Source organism: Nymphaea colorata, chromosome 3 (genome assembly GCF_008831285.2).
Source record: "Nymphaea colorata isolate Beijing-Zhang1983 chromosome 3, ASM883128v2, whole genome shotgun sequence".
Taxonomy (NCBI): domain Eukaryota; kingdom Viridiplantae; phylum Streptophyta; class Magnoliopsida; order Nymphaeales; family Nymphaeaceae; genus Nymphaea; species Nymphaea colorata.
This window is the reverse complement of record NC_045140.1, coordinates 26738900-26759261: the sequence shown is the minus strand read 5'-3', so window position 1 is coordinate 26759261 and position 20362 is coordinate 26738900. Positions and strand designations below refer to the sequence as shown.

General features: G+C 39.5%; 1 protein-coding gene across 3 annotated transcripts; it reads left to right on the top strand.

The window, feature by feature from the left end:
- The first annotated feature begins 11697 nt into the window (after positions 1–11697).
- LOC116249919 (uncharacterized) lies at positions 11698–19911 on the top strand. 3 transcript variants are annotated; one of them, XM_050076674.1, is made up of 5 exons: positions 11698–11852; positions 12541–12627; positions 12738–13030; positions 13743–14970; positions 16738–19911. In XM_050076674.1, exons 3-5 carry the CDS (start codon positions 12870–12872, stop codon positions 19504–19506), a joined length of 4158 nt encoding a protein of 1385 aa, XP_049932631.1. In that variant the 5' UTR covers positions 11698–11852; positions 12541–12627; positions 12738–12869; the 3' UTR covers positions 19507–19911. The 3 variants fall into 3 exon arrangements, with proteins under 3 accessions (XP_049932631.1, XP_049932630.1, XP_031479091.1); XM_050076673.1 differs by having other exon boundaries at positions 11699–11941; XM_031623231.2 differs by having other exon boundaries at positions 11699–11941; positions 12541–13030.
- Positions 19912–20362: the final 451 nt, after the last annotated feature.

Genomic DNA, 20362 nt, shown 5'->3' with positions numbered 1-20362 from the left:
ACTCAATCCCTCCTGATTTGATGAGCCTGCCTTCGAGAGGGAACCTTGTGTTCTTTCCATTTGTATTGATGATACCAAGGTCGTGTTTCCAAGATTGCAATTTGAGTTAGTATGAGTAATTCCAAGGGATGCAGTTGGTCTCACCTATATGGGATATATCAGAGCAGTGTATTTGCAGATTACACTGTAACGGTTATATCATCCCCGTGGGTCTTCTACATTACTCTTCTGCTATGAGGAAAAGCTAGTAACGATACTAACCAGGTAATCTGATGGCTTACTCAAAAGTTTACCTTTCATAAGCACAGGCATGGAACGGTCCAGTCCTCTTAAAGAGGTTTTGTGTGACTAACTGTGTTTGCCAGGAAACGAAAAATCTGCAAGTACGTGAAGATTTTTCATGGGAAATTAAAAATATGAGGCAGGAGTGCGACGACCTTCATTCAGCATTCAAATTCAAAATTCGAAGTGATTCAAAAGGGGACCTTATAAAATTAACTGGACCCTGTTGGCACACTTGTTTTCTTTCAACACCTTTCCTTGAAAGTTTAGTTTATGTCCAAAGAAAAGATTTTGTACGCTTCCTGATGTTCTTTGAGTCCTTTTCTCTTTTTTCCTTCTTCTGCTTGAGCTCTAGCGAAGAAAGTGTTCTGCCATCGAACATTTCTTGTTTGTCAGGTTGGTTGGTGGCTGCTGAGGTACATTCCGACTCTGTCTAAATATAATTTGATCATTAGAACGTCTTCTTTTATCTTGGAGCTGGCCGGTTTGTGTGAGCTGCGGAAGACCCCACCCTGAAATAAAATTATTTGGTTGCAGAAACTTGCCACTTAGCGAGGGGCCGGAAACCGCTCACGTGGTTGACAATACGATTCTGCCTCTCCCCCTTGCTAGCATCTCACTTTTCTCCTCTTTCATTAGACAATCTGCCGAAAAAGATGGTGAATAAATTTTCGGTTTTGTCATAATAGTTTTATAGACTGATCTGGTGGTGAAGCTTTGAACTCGTGGCTGTCGGTGTTGATTTCCACAACGTCGAGAAGTTAATGCCAAGATGCAAATATCATAAGAAATCACAAAAAACTGAAATTGAAAATAAAATAAGAAACAAAGTCAATATATAAAATAAACAAAAGACTAATGGGACTTGTGAATGGCACCTTTAGAAAACTTGTTTCTTGAAAACCAAATTTTACGAAAACATGGTTAAAAAGACCGGTTTCCGAAACTTTGTTTGGATATTTGGACGGCAAGAGAAAGACTTAAATTGAGGCAAAAATCAATTTTACCTGAAAATCTCGGGGGAGTCAAGTTGTTCATGCTTTTAGTCAAGTTTTCTAAAGGAGTCGAGATTTTACCTGAAAATCTCGGGGGAGACAAATTGTTAATGAAAACGGAAACTAGTTTTTGATGTAGTCCAAATGCCCCTTTAGTAACATATCTGCTATGAACCCAACAAATATATATATATATATCTTAGCACATCTGCATTTTATTATATATACATATATAATAAACATTTCATTATATTGTTTTTGGATATTTGGATGATTTAAATTGGGGTAAAAGTCAATTTCACTTGAAAAACTTGGGGAGTCAAAATTTTCTTGCTTTTAATTGAAAATTGGGCTTTGCTAAAACTAAGTTTTAGTAAAACCCAGTTTTCATGTCATCTAAACACCGCCTGAGATGATATTTGTGGTTTTGTCTCCAAAACCTGGTTAATTTTAGGCTGTCATCTAAATGGCCCTGCAATAATATATCTGCTACGAGCAAAAAAACATGAAAAGATCTTAGCACATCTTCATTTTATTATAAATATGGAACCCAGCTCTCCTCCAGTGAAGCGAGCAATCACTCTAGAATGATCATATGGGCCAGCCAAATATGACTTTGTTGGTACAAATAATCTGTCATGAAGAACACAATTAGCCAGCTATACCTGTTTTAAACTTGGCTGTCCTATGTGCCGTCGGCCGTCGGCCGGCCGGCCGGCCAGCTCGAAGCAAGGGGAATCAGCTGGTGATCACCAAGAACACCGTTCCTTTTTCAAAGGGGCCGCTTTCATGGAAAGGCCCATTCAGCTGGCAGGTCTATTTCTAAGCAATCAACGTGTGGCCCAGCTCTGCCCTTGGTTGCTTTTCATCATCCCGTTGCTGAATTCACTGACGTCGCCACCAATAAGGTGAGTTGCCCCGCAATACAGGCCACCTAACCGGTGGGGCTTAGGATGCCAGGACAACCGGATCCTTACTCTCCTTCATTTTATATATATATATATATATATATCGTTCCACTATGTCATAACAAGCTTGGCCAACTCGAATTCGACTTGACTCATATATTGTTCTGCTCTAACCTGGCTTGAGCTCAAGTCAAGGTCAGCTCGAGCAGACTTAATCAAAACATACCCATTGCGAATGGCTAGATCTCCTAATTGGTCCTTGATCTCCTAAATTCATGGATCTCAAATGCTGCTGGAAATCTTAATCACATTTTTGTTTGTTTGGAAAGGGCAAAGATGTCGGGGTTATATAAAGATCTGGACCCTTGGGATGAATTTATCAAGAGTCCAGCTTCTTATAATAAGATCGGTTGAACTGCTCAGTTTGTCTCACTCATTATTTTTATATGAGATCCACATTGAGGGATGTGTTTAAGCATCCCTGGATGGAGGTGGACGTGGTTGCAAATGACTGGATGGAATTAGTTTTTAACTCTCTCTCTCTCTCTCTCATTCTTTGTTTCTCTCCACTAACCAGGTATGTCCATTCGAATGGCTGAAAGAAAAATCAACATTAGATAACAAAAATGTTCATCAACTTTTTTCTTGTTTTTCTCTTAACCGTTCATGATGATTGATTAAATAATTCAGGTTAGATGCTTAGGTGACTCTTAAAAGTAGAGTCAGCTTTTAAACCCTTGTATTAAGCTTGGGCATCGGGTTGGCCCGACACTTGAAACGTGGGCATGAACCGACCTTGACCAGGCCTAATTAAATTGTAATATATATATAATATAAAATAATATATAAATATTAAAAATCATAATAAAATATTATAACTATATATAAAACTCATAAAATATATATTAAAAAACTGTTATCGGGCCAGCCCGATACTCAGACTTACCTTGTATACCAGATTTGATGAGACTCATCTATATGGATTCAAGGAGCAAATATAAAAGGTAAGCTATTTTCTTAACAGTCAGAATTACGACGATTAGAGGGAGAGAGGGGCAAGAGGAACAAATGACTTTCCCTAAACAAAGCACCTTGCACAACAGTTTAATTCGTTTAAATCAATGGTTTAGATAATTTCATCAAAATTCGGTATAAAGTATATATATATATATGTATATAATTGTAATTGTGTCATCCACAATTACTCAGCTCACTCACGTGAGTTGTTCGTTCTATGGTAAATTATTAGCATCATGCTAATAATTTTTTTCTCAACAATCTATCACCATAGAACGAACAACTCACGTGAGTGAGCTGAGAAATTGTGGATGGCAAAATTACAATTATATATATATATATATATATATAGGAACCATAGGTTGTAGGGGTATCGAAATGCAAATGTGGTTGGTAGATTAGTGATAAGCAGAATATATAGCGTTGAAGCATAGGTCTAGGGGTATCGTATCGCAACCCCAATGTGTTGTAGTTAGAATGTGTGTTTGCTTGTACGTCTTCTTCTTTTCCCTGTAAATGGAAAATGGAAATGCGGGTGCGGGTGGGGGAGAGTTTGCAGAAAGAGAGCTCATCTTTCCGTGAAAGCGTGTATCACTATTTTCCTCAGTTTCCTTTCCGTGATCTTCACTTTCCCAGTAATGGCATGACGTGCGAGAGTGGAATTCGCAGCAGATGGCTCCCTCCCAGTTTCTTCTTTCCTTTTCTGAGTCACGCACCTCTCCCCTTCCTTCCAATTGCTGACCGCAACTTAGAGCTCATGCCCTGTTACGGAAAAAGCTTAAAGCGCCATCGCCATCGCAGTGAAATTCTGCTCTCCGAATGGGTTTTCGCGTTTTTGGTTGAAAAAAGTAAAGCGGTCATTTCTCCGGAGAAGCCAACAAATCGACTCAAAAACGGAAGGGATTTGGGAGTTTGTTCTGAGAATCGGGATTCCTAGACAAGCTTGGGATTTCTCATGAATTGTGTTCTTCACTTCCTGGGAGTCGGGATTCCTACCCAATACAGACCATCAAGCGTAGTCTCTACGGCCAGGCGAAGATCGTCGGATTCACGTTCTCCGGCGTTCTCATAGTCGGAACAAGGAATATTCCGGGAAGCCATCGGTGGATCCATTTGCAGAATAACAACGCGACAAGATCAAAGATTAAAGTGGGGTTTAATTGGCCAATTCAAATCAAATGGGTGACAAATAGAAACGATTCATGGTTTCATCCACCAATAAAAAAAAAAAGCGATCACTGCTTGATCAGTGGCGGAGATACATGGGGGCTGGTATACGCCGCCGGCGGGCTTACACGAGCAGTTCTAAAATCCCATTGAGATTGCGGCCGGATTGGGTAGCCACATGTGACACCTACATCAGACCTGGGCTGAAAATCCAATTCCCTTTATAAGATTTTTTTTTTTTTTACTGTGGTAATATATTATACATTTCTAATATATATGGTTTTGGCATTCATGGTTGTTGATTTATTGGAAAATGTATGTGGTAGGTTCTTTGGTCTATTCAATAAAAGTAGCATGCTTGTAATCCACATTTAAAGGTGGGAATTGGGTTGGACTTTGGATATGCTAAAGGTGTACATCAGAAAGGAAGAAAGAAGAAGGAGCGAGGAGGGGACAAATAACATCAACTTTAGATAATACAAACAAAACCAATATCAATTCCATCCACTAGTCAAGGATTTACTTCATAATTCAACAAGAAAGGAACCGCTTTTGGGTCCCACAAACAAAGTTGAGCAAAATTTTCAGAAATCACATGCATTTCGTAAGATGAATATATATATATAGGAACACATGTAGCTATCAGACTGAGACTAAATGTGATTCATCTGAGCCATTCATTCTCAGTAAGTCTTGGACGACAGAGATCAATTTGAAAATTTGGAAGCCAACTTGCTTTTTCAAGAGGCCCTCAAAGGCGGGGATTGTTCTCATTTAATGAAACTTTGTTTTCCTCTTTCTCTCTTTTCTTTTAAGGTCATGTCTTCTCAAGCAAAAACATAGTACTTTTTGAATTGGGTTTTTAAGTGCATGTGTTTCAAGAACACAATGGTCTTATTATTAATGATATTTAAAATATAAAAGAATACCATGTTCAAAGTGTAAATTGGGTCGAATGTCAGAAACGTCAATCTCTTATGTCGCCAAAAAATATATCACTCATGTTTAAGTTGAAGCACAACAGTAGCAGCATCCTGAGGTACCAAAAGCAAGTCTAATACCCTAAAAAATGACGGAGAATTTGGTTCTTTCAACTGCTCACCACTATCAACTCATCCCAATGTGCAGCTGAAGTTACTTTTTTACTAAATAACCCATTTTAGTTTTATTTGTAAGTTGGATTTAGGCACAACCCTATTAAATTAGTTAATATAAGGCTGACTCGGCCCATATTGACCCATAACTCACACATGGATTAGTTAAAATCTGAATCATTCATTGTTTAAAGCTGATACAATCTGATATAAGACAAAATCGCTTTTCATGGTTTTCAATACGTGTCAGAAACAGAATTCATGACAACATTAGTAAGAACTTGAGTTGATCACAGAAGTGTTGATCCAGTTGCCACCAATTTTGCCTTACTAAGTCACTTGACCACAAGAGTTTTTTTATTTGGGTGTGCAGGAGATTAACAACTCGTCGTTTAAAGAAGATCTGAAAATCTCTTGAGTCTTAAGTCGTACGGTTTTCAACTTGAGTGTCGTGATCCTAACTTTTACGGTGTATGAAAATAACACTCATAGGAATCGAACAAGTGATGTATCTTCTATATTTTCATATACGAAGGAGATGTGACAAGTTACTGATCTCAATTCCTTAATGAAGTCTATAAAACATCTTCTCCATGGCAAAGACTCATGAAAAAAAGAAAAAATGTTAACACACCTTTGAGGGTAAACAAATCGCCAAAAAAAAGTGGATTAGAGATTCCTACGGAATCTGCATCAGCACCAAAAGGGGAAAAGAAAGAAAAAAGGACCGACTTTAATTGGGAGACCACAACCCATCGGTTAATGGCGGAGAAGAAACGGAAAAGCCATTGCCTGCTGGAACTCGCGATCCGCCATTTCTGGTAACATTGTAAAGCGCCTGCCTTCCTCCTTCCATTTTACGAAAATCAGTCGCCGGAAAAAGTTTTTCCAAGTTTAGGCCGCTAATCAACGGAAGCGTGAGTTTCACGAAAGCGGTGCCTTTTTGGGGAGAACAGCGTCACATGCTTTCCATGCCCACCATCTCCATTTTCGAGTTCTGAAAGCTTGGGATTCATGAAAGTTCAAAAGGCATCTACCAAGAAAAAGTTATTCGAATTATCAACGTCGATCGTTTCTTTCTCCTTCCATAAATTCTGTGGACCGCATTGCTTTGCAGATAATCTAATATATTCGGCGCCGTTTCCATCAACTCCCCACCAATTTATGCGGAAATTCAGTGTTGGCCCTTTTCTTTGGAACTAAATTTAGTTTTTTTTTCCTATATTTGGGTCTAAATTTTGTTTTAAAGGTTAGGGGAACAAAAAAATCATGGCTAACAAGAGCTGCTTAATTTGGCTTTAAGATGAAAGCATAGGAGGAGTTAGATTTTTTTTTTTTTTTTTGGCTAACAAGCACTCATTCAACAAAACATTAGACATGATAAAAAGATTAAGCGGCACTAAGCAAAGGGCCTTAGTTCGTACTCTGTAAGTGTTATTCATCTGAACTGCAAATGGTATACGATAAGACTATCGAGATTTAAGAAAAGCTTTTATGGCCTTATTAGGCACAATTATGCATTGGGTGTCCGCAGTCAACGTTTGTGACCCAAACAATCACTTTTCTTCTCAACTGCGAGAAAATAATAAGAGGAGATATACAAATCTACGAATCTTCTTGGCATGTTCAATCTCTACCCAACTTTGCAAGCACAATTTTAATGGCAGCTACAGTCTGTGTTGATTCCCCACGTCATGAATCTGCAAGTCACAGGAAGAAAAATTTTCATCAACATGTCAAACAGTGGCAGGGAAAATGGACTTTCTTTCTTTTCCTTTTGTTCTTTTCTGAGGGGGAATCCGTTTCCCATGTATTTTATGGGATTCGAGAGGGGAACAATTCTTCCACGAGAGGGGAGGAAGTACGATTGTTTCCTGGATTCCGAGCCTTCTGCTGTCGCCATACATGCATGCATGTCTGTTTCATGCGCATGCATTGATTATGATGCGAATCTACACGCGTCACGACGTTACTTCACTGGCTTGACCGTTCCGCGCTTCCGAAACCCACGTCCCTCAGAAGTCGTTTATAGGAAATAAATACGACGGCCCAACCACTTCGGGGGTTACTTCTCAACTAAAGTGGGCCAAGGTGATCAGTGTCAATTCAGGAGTCCATCTGTAAATTTATACTTACATTTTTAAATTTTTTATTTTGATCAGATTTTACAAATTATTTATTTCAAATAATAAATTTCTAAATATTTTTGGCCAATTCACGACTGATTTAGTTAAATCGATTGATGCACCAAACAAATAGGCAGCTTTGCCAATTTAGTTCACAAATTGATTTTTTTAATAATTATTTAAGAGAAATCACATTCAGCCTAAAATCTCTAAGGTCATTAAGGTTCAAGGTTCTATGTGGACTTATTGTATTTTTTGTATTTTTTCAGCATTTGTTATTGTTTGTCAAAACATGAAAAGAATTGTAAGGTTCAAACTCTCGTTCTGTTAAAAGAACAATTTTATATATATATATATATATATATATATATATATATATATATAATGGGCAGGAGGGTCGTCATTCATTGGGAAACTGTCACATATTTAAGTCACAAGTCCGTCCTTTTGAGAAGAGTTTATTTCCTACCATTTTAAAAATTTACAGTGATCGTATTAAAAACCATGATGCCCATGCATGTCTGCTGATGCACATCGCCGTTCCAACAGTTTTTAGCCTGTGCTTTGACATGTTAATAATTTTAAAAAAATAAAAAATAAAAAACAGTAACTTCTACTGGCATCGCTTCCTCAATTACCATTCTAGCCCTGTGTCCTTTAACTGGTTCCCGCCCTCCTGTTGCTATCGTCACTAATTAGCGGAAGCAGCGGCGGAGGAATCAAAGAAGAAAGCCCGGCAGGTGCTTAAAAATACATAATATTATCTATCTTATACAAAATAAAATTAAAAAACTATGCTCTAGCTCCTTTTAAAATTTTGAAGCTAATTAAGTTTTTTTTATTAAAAAATCATAAAATTACTGACTCGCCTCTGAAAGAAAAGAAAGAAAGGGAAGAACTCCATCCTCAATCGGAAGGGGCCGCCGCGGCGAGCTTTAGGCTTTTCCCGGCGCGGCCCACATGGGAAGACGAGACGGAGACTGCCGCGGCTCTGTGGTGTTGGAGGGGGCAGTACTTGTGGCCGGCACGATCGCCGAGGGCCGCGTTTGGTGGTACCACGAAAAGCCGAACCAAGTTCACGAAGTCGGGCCCTCCTTCTCCCTCTCCCCCTCCCTGACAGTAGTGTACACCACCGACATACTGCAACTCGCGGTGAAAATGGAAACTTATAATCTCTTGAGAGCAGAGACCCTTTCCCTTCCGTCTTGTCACCTGACGTTGATCTCCCTGCCTCCCCTTCCTGTCAAAATCTTTTTCTTCATTATTTTATATAACATATAATATATATATATATATATAATATAAGAGAAAGACATAGTTAATGTATATATATTTTTGAATTATACATACTGCACATATCCCGTACATTCCTCTTGCGTAGCTTGACCATTCTGTCCCACCGCCTTTCTTAAATCAACTTGAAAGTTTCTACCGTAATTCTCATAGACACAAACATTCTCTCTTTTCTTTTAAAGATGAATGACTGTGGCTAGGTTTGAGGTGTGTTAGCAAGTGTGTTGTGGGTTCAATTTTACAGGCATTATTTTCTTAATGTTGTTGAAAATTGGCTCAAATATCGTCAAGTTTTTTTTTATTTATATATAAATTTAAAAAAAATTCGTTTGTCTTATATAAAAATTTTGAAAAAATATATTTTAACTTATATTAAAATTTTGAAACTATAATTCGGTCTCCATTACTAAATGTTTTTGTCTCTACTACAAGTCATAAGTTTGCTTCTCACTGTATGAATAATGAGAGATAGAGCTGTTCATGTGGATGTGTTGCCTAGAATGATAAGGTTTGAAGTTACATGAGCTCTAATTAATAATACCTTTGTCGCCGATTTTGCTCATACAGTTCTTGTGTCAAACTATTTGTGTGCAACATCAAACTTCCGAATGGTTATCTTCGAAAGTGCTGTGTTCAAAAAGTCAATCCACATAAAAGAAAGCGAGAAGATAACGACCCTCGATGTTTTATTCTTTCAAATTATATGATCTTGAAAGGTGCGCCATCTAATCAGCCATACAGTGTCCGAACTTATTCGCTTTGACAATTAATTTTATGTTCTTGCGACCAAAACTTGCTTCGTATATTAAAGTAGATTCATGAAACACTAGAACTATATTGTTTTCGTGAATGAATTTTCAATGGGCAAATTTATTAGACACTTGACCCCAAAAGATTGGGGTATGTGAAACACATCATTTATTCAATTCAACAATTTATTATATAATATCTCAAACTTTGCTTCTTTTTTTTTTTACGATGAATTGAACGCAATTAAATTTGTTATTCCCTTCCATCTGAACCTTGTTCCATCACTTCCATCTGACATCAATACTTCAAGATTTTTTCATCCAAACTCAAACTAGAAACCCAAATCACAAGCTTTTGATGTAAAACATCGAGTGATATGTTGTGAAAGACCGAAGGATTTCTTCATCCAAATCCAAACAAAGATATCCAAATTACAGCTACCAAATACAATACATCAAGCGGGAGGATTTCTCCATTCAAACCCACATAAAAAATTCAATTATTTGACCTTTTTCTCTTTGTTTATATATATAGAAGTTGGTAAAAACCATACACTTAGGTCAATAAGTCAAAAACAAAAACCAGACCCATTGATTTTTTGTTCAAAAACTATTTAAATACAATAAAACATCCTAATATATTTATAAAGACTATTTTAATATAAAAATATGCTTTGACTCAAGTTATTACAATGAAAAATGTTGATTTTTTTTATTAACATGCTAGGAAGAAGTCTATTCATTTTCTCTTATTATAAAAACAGGATTAAAGTTTAACAAATGGTCAACCTAATATATCTTTTGCATAAATTCATTCTTAAGATCACAACATTAGATTGCAAAAAAAAAAAAAAAACTTCAAAAATCAAAATAGAAGTTCTTACCAACTTTAGTATATATATATATATAAAAGATGAGAAAGAGTCGGACATGTGTGCGGCCCATACGGAGGGAGAAGGTCCACTTACCTTTGATTCCCCGTTCTGGAACACGCTACTGCTCTCCCTCTCCCTCACTCTCATCCACTCCCCACTCGCAATGAAGTGGCGAGGAACAAAAGGAGGTGGGAAATTGTGCTCTCTTTATCAAAAGATTTATTATTTTCGTGGGGCGTACATTGAATGCTGTTTATTCACTTTTTTTTTTTTTTTTATTTTAGTAGAGAGAGAGAGAGAAGGGCATGATGTGATATGTATAATGTATTTATTTAAAACCTTACCTTAGGAAATATGGGTTGCATTTCTTTAATCCATAGGCAGTCAAAATCCCTACAAAGCTACGCCCATTTCACGCCGATATATTTATACAAAACAAATAAACTAAGCAATTCCATAATAGTGCCGCCCAATGAGTGGTTTTCTTAAAAAAGAGGGAAAAGAAGGGATGCCAGACAGGAGCCTAACCTTTTGAAGTATTTGCAGTGAGCCACTGTTCCGCCACCACCTTAGAGAGAGAATAGAATGCTTCAAAAGCCGTTTTTATAATGAATGATTTTTTAATGAGATGGTGGGAAGGAAAAACTGGGCAGCCCAGTACAGTACACATTTCCATCTATTCAATGCAGAAAAAAGCTTATTAAAAATGAAAAGAAAACAGATGTTTTTTGAGATTTTTTTAATGGATGTACCATGGGGGGGGCGATTACTTTTTCTTTTTCCATTAAAATGGGTCATTCATCTTTGTCTTGGATGCAATTTTGAAAAGCCCACCGCCTCTCTCTCTCTCTCTCTCTCTCTTTCTCTCTCTAGAGGACAGATGGTCAAGGGGGAAAGGACAAAAGTCAGAAGGGGAACATGGGTCGAAAAAGAGCCTCCATGAGGCTTCATAAGGAATTTGGGAAAGGAATGAGGCTGTGATGGTAATATTAGGCATTTTCGTGCACGTACAAAGAAATTAACCGCAAGGGATGGGGATCACATGGAAGCTCTGGTGGGGGCATGGGGGAGGGGAGGACCTTGGCGTAATTTTTTGGGGGGCATGGGGGTAGTTTGAAATTTGAAGAAACACTGTAAAATTCCCCAAGAAAAAGTAGGTATAGGAAAGGACAGCTCCTTGTAAACCCCACTCCCTCTCTCTCTCTCTCTTCCCTTTTTGTGGTTTTGAGCTGCTGCTGCTGTAACTGCATTCTCTCCCTCTCTCTCTCTCTCTCTCTTGTTTCTCCTTCATCTTTTTCGGTTCATTTTTTGCTTTGGTGGGGAGCGAACCAGATGCGCTTGCCTCTGTGAGTGAGCCTCCTGTTGTTTGCTGTCTTTGTTTGGGTTATCTGCTTCTTCCTTTATTTCTCTTGTATGCCGCCTGAAAAAATAACAGGTTCCTCTCTCTCTCTCTCTCTCTCTCTCTCTCTCTCTCTCTTTTCAGTGTTTATGCATATGATCTTGTCTTCTCTCTTGCTGGGGCTTTGGAATCGCAGGAGCCCGCCATGATTTTATGTGGGCTTTCCCCTTGTTCCTCTTCTGTAATCCTCCATCTTCTTGGTATTTTTTTGTGTTTTTCTCCCCCTCTTCCCAGAGGGTATATGTGGTCTTCCTGTACAACCTCCCTTTTTCTTCTCGTCTTCAGCTTTTCTTTTAGCTTGCCTTCATTTGGAGAGCATGGTTCTGTTGGTTTTCTTGAACGAGGCTTTGATCGTCTCACTGAGATCATTCCTCTTAGGTGGTAGTGATCTTAACGGGTCATCGGTTCCTTGTCTTGCCCACATAAAATCATGGTCTTCGACTTCTTCTGGGGCCTGATCTGCGTATTCCGGCTTCTGCAAGTGCCTTGGTTTTCATGGTTCTTCTTAGTCTCTTCGCTCTTGTACGATACAAGACGGAAGCCTTTTCCTGGTTTGGTTACATAAAATAACGGTCTAGAAGCTTCGAGAAGCTCAAGTTCGCCTATGTTCTTAACCCTTTGTTGGTTTGTTGCAGGTATGATGTTTCTCAACACCATCCTGAGATGGTCGGGGTTTGAAAATAGGCAAGAGGGCACGGTCTTTTCTCTTTCTTGTTCGTCGGGTATGTGTCCTTCCCCTTTCCTTTCTGGGGTTCGTAGCCTCGCCTTGCATCTATGGTAGAGGTTTGATGTTGGTGAAAGCTGTGACATTTTAATATAATGGTAAGTGAAGGAGGACCCTCAACTTCTGAGAGTGCAGAAACAAGGTGGAAGCACCGATATCTCTCACTAAAACTGCTGTAGGAAGGAGAGGTCCAAGAAAAGAACACAGGAAAATAACAAAAGGGGGGAAGGTTTTCTTCAGATGTTATCCATTCAAAACCCTTCAGATCCTCCATGTTCTTCCGAGATCTCAGCAAGGAATAGGAGAAAGGATGAAAGGACTTCTGATCAACTTTCGCTTTTTGAGGCAGATCTGCCGACCTCAGCTAGTCACCAGCTAGAGCTACTGCACTTCTCAATCAGGTAACTCCCTCTATCTCTCTCTCTCTCTCGTGTCCGTCCTTTCTTTATCTCTTCTATTTCTCCCTTTTATTTGTTCTTTTTTTTTCCTTTTCTTTTTTGGCCCTTTCTCTCTTTTTACTTTTTATCAATTTCTTCCTGGATGGGGTTTTCTCTTCGTCAAGAAAATCCCAGCAATCCACCTTGAACTGTGTATCTTGAACCTTGATCTGGGCGTCGTTGAAGCATGGTGGAGGGAGCCTCATGATTTACTTTGTTTGGTATAGGACAGATGGTACTGTTTGCCTTACTGTCTGTATGTCTGATAGGGCATCAGAAGAAATCTGTCACGAAACTTGTTATTTGCTGCCTTTTATTAATGAACCCACTGCATGTAGTGTGATAGTATCATATCACACAACCCAGCCTTCCTTTCGTTTCTTGCACCATCTGGTGTAGCATTTTTGGAAAATGGAATCCCTTACAATTAGCTTTCCCCCATATCTATTGTGCATCCAATCTTTCTTTTTCCATCGGTGGGGAGAGCCCTTTAGTGGTCTGTCAAAAGATGCGGTCTCCTGTTTACACCTGCATGCACCCATTTGGTGCGGAGAAACATACCATGGATATGCATCTCCCTATGGATTTCACGTGAGTAGGCTTCTCCAATTTTTGGTATGAAGTTTATGAGTCTTAATTTCACTTGTGTAAGCCAATATCTTGGTTGGATTTGCAGAGATTATGTATATAGGGCAAGGAAAAAGGATATAAGCCAGAACTGGCCATTTGCTCATCCCTACCTGCAAGTGTGTCTTGACCATGGAGTGAAGGACGTCCTGCCTCCTTTCGAGCCTCCTGATACCTTCCATCGTCGGTACTCTAACCGCGAGCAGGCCCTGGTGGATGCTCATGGAGAAAAGGCTATTGAGTCATTGCACGAGGAGTCCAGCGATGGCCGACGTTTGTTTCTTACGTGCATAGATCAGGTTGAAGTTGCTGATAGCACTGGTCATCAGGAACAGCGGAGAAGCTCGAAGGAGAAGCGATCATCGGTGGAGTCTCCTCCCGAGGCTCAACAGGAAGGAGTTGATACGGAATCGACGATAACCAGTGATAATCTCGTGGGAGAAAGGTTATTGCCACCAAAGAAATGTCGTTACCGGCCTTCTGCTAGGAATAGCAGTGATCGACCGCCTGTGGTAGTCAAAATCCGTCGATCTGGGCCCACGTCGGGCAAGGGACAGGCCCGTAAGCAGGTTGTGGAGGAGGAAGGTTGTTGTGCAAAAGCAGCACCAAGAGGTGAGGATCAAAGCTCTGTGACTGGAAGCAAAGAGGTGTGCTTGGAAGTCAAGCCTGAGTCCAGCCGAAGCGAAGGCTTTTGTTCAAACTTGAGCACCTTAGTGGATCCTATGGCTTCAAAGCTATGCCCTGTTTGCAGGGAGTTCTCATCGACCTCTAATACTACTTTGAACGCTCACATCGATCAGTGCTTAGCGTTGGTTTCGTCCGACCAAATCACGGATGGCATCAAGACGAAGAAGAATAAGGTGAAGCCGAGGAAGATCAGGACAATGGTTGATATCTATGCAACTGCACGTAGGTGCACCCTCGAGGAACTTGATCGCCTGAATGGCACAACTTGGGCTCAGAATACGGGTATCGTGCCATTGGCTGGAGAGCACCTGGAAGAGAGGAAAAGGCCGCAGCTATCTGATGCCAATTCTGCTGATGGCTCTGATTCAGGTGCTGTTTATATTGATTCCAGTGGCACAAAGGTCCGAATTCTGTCCCAACTAAATGACGATTCTATTAACCTTAACTCGAGGAAACCTTCAGCGAGTGACAGTGTTGAAAGAAGTCCTCTTCCGTGCATCAAGAGGAGCCCCCTCTCTAATAATGCCAAAATTTCTAGGTTGAGACCTCAGAGCAAGACATTGAGTACTTTCACAATCCCTGGAAATCAGGTATAGAGCTCTTGATCCATGATTTGTTGGCATAAGCTTTCTGCTTTGAGTTGCTTGTTCTGATTGTTTACTTTTTCATGAAACAATTGACACTCATTGATTTGTGACTGGAGAAATTTATATTTCTAATCGTGTCCACTCGTAATAAGCTTTTGTCCTATTTCTGTTCCAAAACTAGGCTGAAACCCATGCCAAAGGTGCTTAACCAAGAGCACAATTGCTCTAGTCATGCTTGCATTGAACAAAAGATCATCAATTTATAGTAGGATATGACATAAACTTGCATTTTAGTGAGCGATTATCAATTTTCATGACATACCATGCATAGTGTGAAAATGTGTCAATAGAAGCGTGTGATAGATGTACATGGTATAAATAATCATCAATGCATAGTAGTATATGATGTAGTTTATGATTATGTCCTATCTATTTGCATGAAATAAAAGACCACCAATTTTATATGATGTTTAGTGTGTACTTTTCAGTAATGGCTCTACTTTGTGGATGATCCTTGGCTTTCCCATTATCACAAATATCAGTTACGGGTTTTCCCATTTCCATTTTCAGTAAGGTTTTTCTGAGGTGTAATATGGTAAAGTTGTTTTTTTTTTTTGGGAAAATTTTATCAAATTTTGGAAAATAGAAAAAATCTTGAAAATAAAATGCAAAACAAAAATGCAGTAATAAAATACAAAGAAAAGAAAAAGGTGTTCTTTTCGCATTCTTTTAGCATATTCTTTGTTTTGGCGTCTTTTTCAAAGAGATGGGTCCTTTTTCAGCTTTCTTCAGCTGACCTATTTTTGTCGTATAAAACACATTTTCTTTTCAAAAAAATGTGTTTCCTGTGACAATGTTTTTTTTTTCTTTGTTCGTCATCTCGTGCTGATTATATTTCTCTTTCCAAATTTGTCTGTTTGTCCTTTTATTTGTTAAGTTTACTATTTAACGATAAACTGGTCCTTGAGTCCTGTGTGTTTGCTGTTTCCTATTAAAGCAATCTATCTGCCATTCTTTTTCTCTTTGAACCAAAAGGTTTATGTTGTTTAAATCTCTTGAGATTTGGTTTGTTGTCAAGAATAAAAATTGTGGAGCATATATGCCGTTAAACTGTGAGTCTGTGATTGATTTTTTCTATCTGTGACATTTTAACAAGATTTTTCTAGACGCAATCTTCTTCCACCATCTTCCTTCTCATTCTTCTCGTATTGTTGAACTTGCATGTGTATTCATCCTATCTCTAATGTCCTCACAAAGGCATGAGATTATTGCAATCTCGGGTTTGGCCAATAATATGGACATAAAAAACATGATATCTTCTAATATAGTAATATAATGAAATTGTTCTGAATTTTCCCTCAAACTTTCAAAACTGTTCATTTCTATTTTCTTAATATATGTTCTCTTTATTTTTTTTTTGCATTTTGTACTTTAAAACTCTTTCTTTGTTTTATTATTGTCTTTCGTAGGAAATTGCTACACAACTTCTTATCTCATGATTGCACTTGCTAGTTCTCATTTCCCAAAATTTCAAATTTTTTGAATTTTTATCAAAATCTTCCTGAGGAAAGCCAGGAGCAGGAAGTAGTGGGTTGGAGAAAATGTAGCTGAAAGTTTTAGAAGAACAATGTGAGTGGTAATGCTTCAATGTACTAAATTTTAGCATGCATTAATGTTGTTTCTTTCTTAAATTGCAAATTTAGACAATATTGACTTCCAGGCTGTTCCGTATGTCTGTTTTGAATTGATAATTACTTGCATCTTGAGCAGATTCATAACAAACGAAAGCGTGTGTCCCTGCAAGATGATGCTCAAGGGAAAACTAGATTGTCGGGGCCTTTAAAGCAGTGGGTAAGCTTGAAATGCACAGGTGCCTGGAGGAAAAAAATTATGAATGATGGGCAGCATGATCCTACTGAAGACAACATTGTGCAGAATGGTGATCTCTCTACAGCTGATGGATCCAAGTCCATTTCAGCTGGTTTGATGAAAAACTTTGTTCCTTCACCAAGTGAGTCGGCAGACACTCATCAGGATTCCACCAATGAGGCTATGGATATGGGGAAAACCTTGGAGAAAAAATGCCGCAAAAAATTATATCGTACAAGTGGGAGAAAAATTTTGTCCATGGGGAAGAACTTTTTCTCAAAAAGATCAGATCTCCCCAAAAGAGTGTACAGGTTTAAGAGCACCAGCAGAGTAATTCCAGCTGATCATCAGGAAGTGAATTCTTCCACCGGAACTGGTGATCTGTTAGAACAGGCATGTGATCCTGAGAATGGATGCAGTAGAACATGTGACCCTGGCCTTCCAAGTTCTTTTCAAGCTGAAAAAGACTCTTCCTTGAGGTGCTTGAGAAATTCTTTTGAAACTGACTCTAATAAGTTGGTTGATGATGGAGATCTTAGTAAAAGCAGTGAATTGGACTCTGTTGGAAAGTCTGACAGCACAGATATGGCAATGGAAGAGGACCTTGTGGCTCCTAAATCACAAGCTGATCATGGATACCTCACAGATGAACCAGTAGTTGTTGATCTTGATGCTGGACATAAGGCTGACAGCCAAGAGCCAATAACCAGAGAAATCACACCATATATGGAAATGCCACTTTCGTCTCTGGATGTAGTTCCTGCAGGTCTCACCAGTTCTTTAGCCTCTAGAGATCCGCAAAGTATTTCTGTCAAGCCCCTGCTTTTAGATGTTAACTCTCAGTGCTTGGATTCTGGTGTGCAAGTTCAACTAGAAACAAAACTATCTGGATTGACTGGAGAAGGAAGCTCTTGCAACATTCATGTAACGGATAAGGTAGTCCATCCTAGTGGTCAAGCAATGGGCGATGACATGGATGCTGAATGTAATCAATACATTCAGGAAGTCCCAGCTTCCATCTCTCGAGTTAATACTTCTGGGCTTCAAAGTGAAGCAAGCATTTCTCCCTTAAGGGAAAGTACATATAGGGATGCGGTTCTGGAGAAACCCACTGTTGGGTGTAGCAGTCCAGTGATGCACGGCTATCCAAAACTTGTTATTTCTCATGATCAGCATAACCTGCTTGATAGATATTCAACACAAATGTCTCCTGACTCAAGTAGATCAAGCATTTCTGTTCCAACAGCAACCAGGCCTTTACTGTCACCAGGATCATTTCCTATGCATTCTGAACGGCTAGAAAAGGTGAATTTGAGCCCTTTACACTGCTGTTCCGAGCCAGTAAGGAAAGACACGGGCCACCTTGTCCAAGTTTACCAACCAGCACCACCAAAAGGCATATTGGGTGGACAAGCTACTGGTTCAGCTTTACCTTTAGAAGTATCAAAAGGATTTGGAGATGCTCAACATTGCCATTGTAGCAAGGGGAGTTGTAGAGGTTCCTTTTCAATCTGTCCAAGCGAGGTGATGTCCTGTGGTTCAAATTCATGTCAAATGAGGCCTCCTGGTTCTGTAAGTTCGAGAAATGAACTTGATGAGGGCATGTCTGCTAGTATTTCAAATTTTACCCCCCAATATTCAAGTATCTGGCAGCCGCCAATAGGCAGTAAGGTAGCTAATGCACACGTCCAACCTACAAGATTTGTTCCTAAAAATCTGCAAGCAGATGTTACAATGTCCCGTGGATGCTGCTATTCCCCACCTGCAGAATCTGATCATGGTCGTGTCCAGCCCTCTCCTAGTTCTGTTCTGCGGTTAATGGGAAAGGACCTCATGGTTGCAAACAATGAAGTTGATCCTACGGAACTGCCCAAAGCTTCTTCTGACAGCACAGCTGGTCATCCTAATTCCAAGTATCTGAGCCTTCTTGGATTTCCTGGGGCCTACAATGCTAATCTGGGTCAGGTTTCTTCCGATCATATTCACTCCGATGCCTCTTTGGTTTGTGACCATAAGTACAAGGACATGCAATATGCAAGTTCCAGGTTCTCAAAACCCCATGGTGATTTTAGTAATTTTCGGGTCTGCCAACTCCCGCTGCAGTCCAACAGTTGCCATGACATCCACAGCGGTGGTATTTCCAGGTTGTGCTTTTCATCAGGCTTTGGTTCAGATGTTCAGAATGAAAATTTCTTCCAAAAGTTTGGCCCATCAGGTTCTTTTGATGCCAAAAAGCTGGGGATTGCTCGTAAGAACCACAAGCAGGTCCTCGCGCCCTTTGGTGCAAAGTCTTCACAAGAAATCATTATAATTGATGATTCACCTGAGCCTTACAGGACAAGTTCAGTAGTGGGTGATGCACTGCAGCGTGAGTTTCAAGAGAACAGGCTGTCCCGGGATGCCGTCGTATTTCCAGTACTTCCAATTCCCAGCTGCAGTGGAGTACATGCTTCGCCTTCTTATCCTTTGCCTCATGATCTGGCTGATGGGGAATCATCCATTGGTTCACAGAGGAGATTGTTCACATCTTGCCCTGGTGCAAGTATTAACTCGATGGTAAACCGAGGAAACTCCGATGGTTCTGGAACGTCTGGGATGAATCATTTTGTTCTGCGGTCGGTTGCAGCTGCTCAACATAACCCGGCACTCTGTTATTCGCAAAGGTCGTAGTCTGCTTCTCCTGCCCTGAAGCATTTGCTGGTCCGTTGTGCTGTTAAAGTAGCTTCCGACTTTCATCTAATCATGCTTTGATGGGGACAACTTCGATCTTGAACACCAGATCATGAACTGATGCATGATTCGAGCATTTCCGGACTCCTGCATGCCTGGCTTTTTCTTGTAATTCGCTTACAAGAATCTTGCTGGGACTCTTTTTATTTGTTCCATAGGTAGTATAAAATCAGCTCAGGTAAAGAGTTCTTTGATATAAGCAGAAGAAAAAAAACAAAATCATCGTATAGGTGCTGTCTGCGGGGCTGCAGGTTCAGCCTGCCAACATATGTATAACTTTCAATAGCAAATAATTACAAGCTCTTTAACGATGAAATTTTAATAATTTTGATATTTAGCTTCTAATGCTTTTGTTTCTCGTGATACTGATGGATACCATTAGCTTTGATTTTCATATAATCTATTTTCTTTGCACAAAAACAATATACATGATGTCTCAAGTTGTTCCGGTGCTGTTTCTAATCCGCTGTTTATTTTTTTCCGATGACATAAAATATACATGTATTCTAAGTTGATTAAACCTTGCCAAATGAAAAGGATGGCTGTGACATGGTCGTGATTCCGGCTGCTTTTTATAAATTGCCGTTTTGATTGGAGCACCCAAATGCCAAACTCTGGAATGTCCAAATGTTCAGTTGCCTATTCGTCTCATCTTCTTGGTTGTTAGAAACAGTTCGCCTTTCTGCCTTTTTCTATTGGGGAGCAGGCCACTTAATGGGGCTGCTTCCTGGCTCCAGGGAAGCCACAACCACCTCACCTTATCATATGGTGAAACCACCACGAGAATACTTGACAA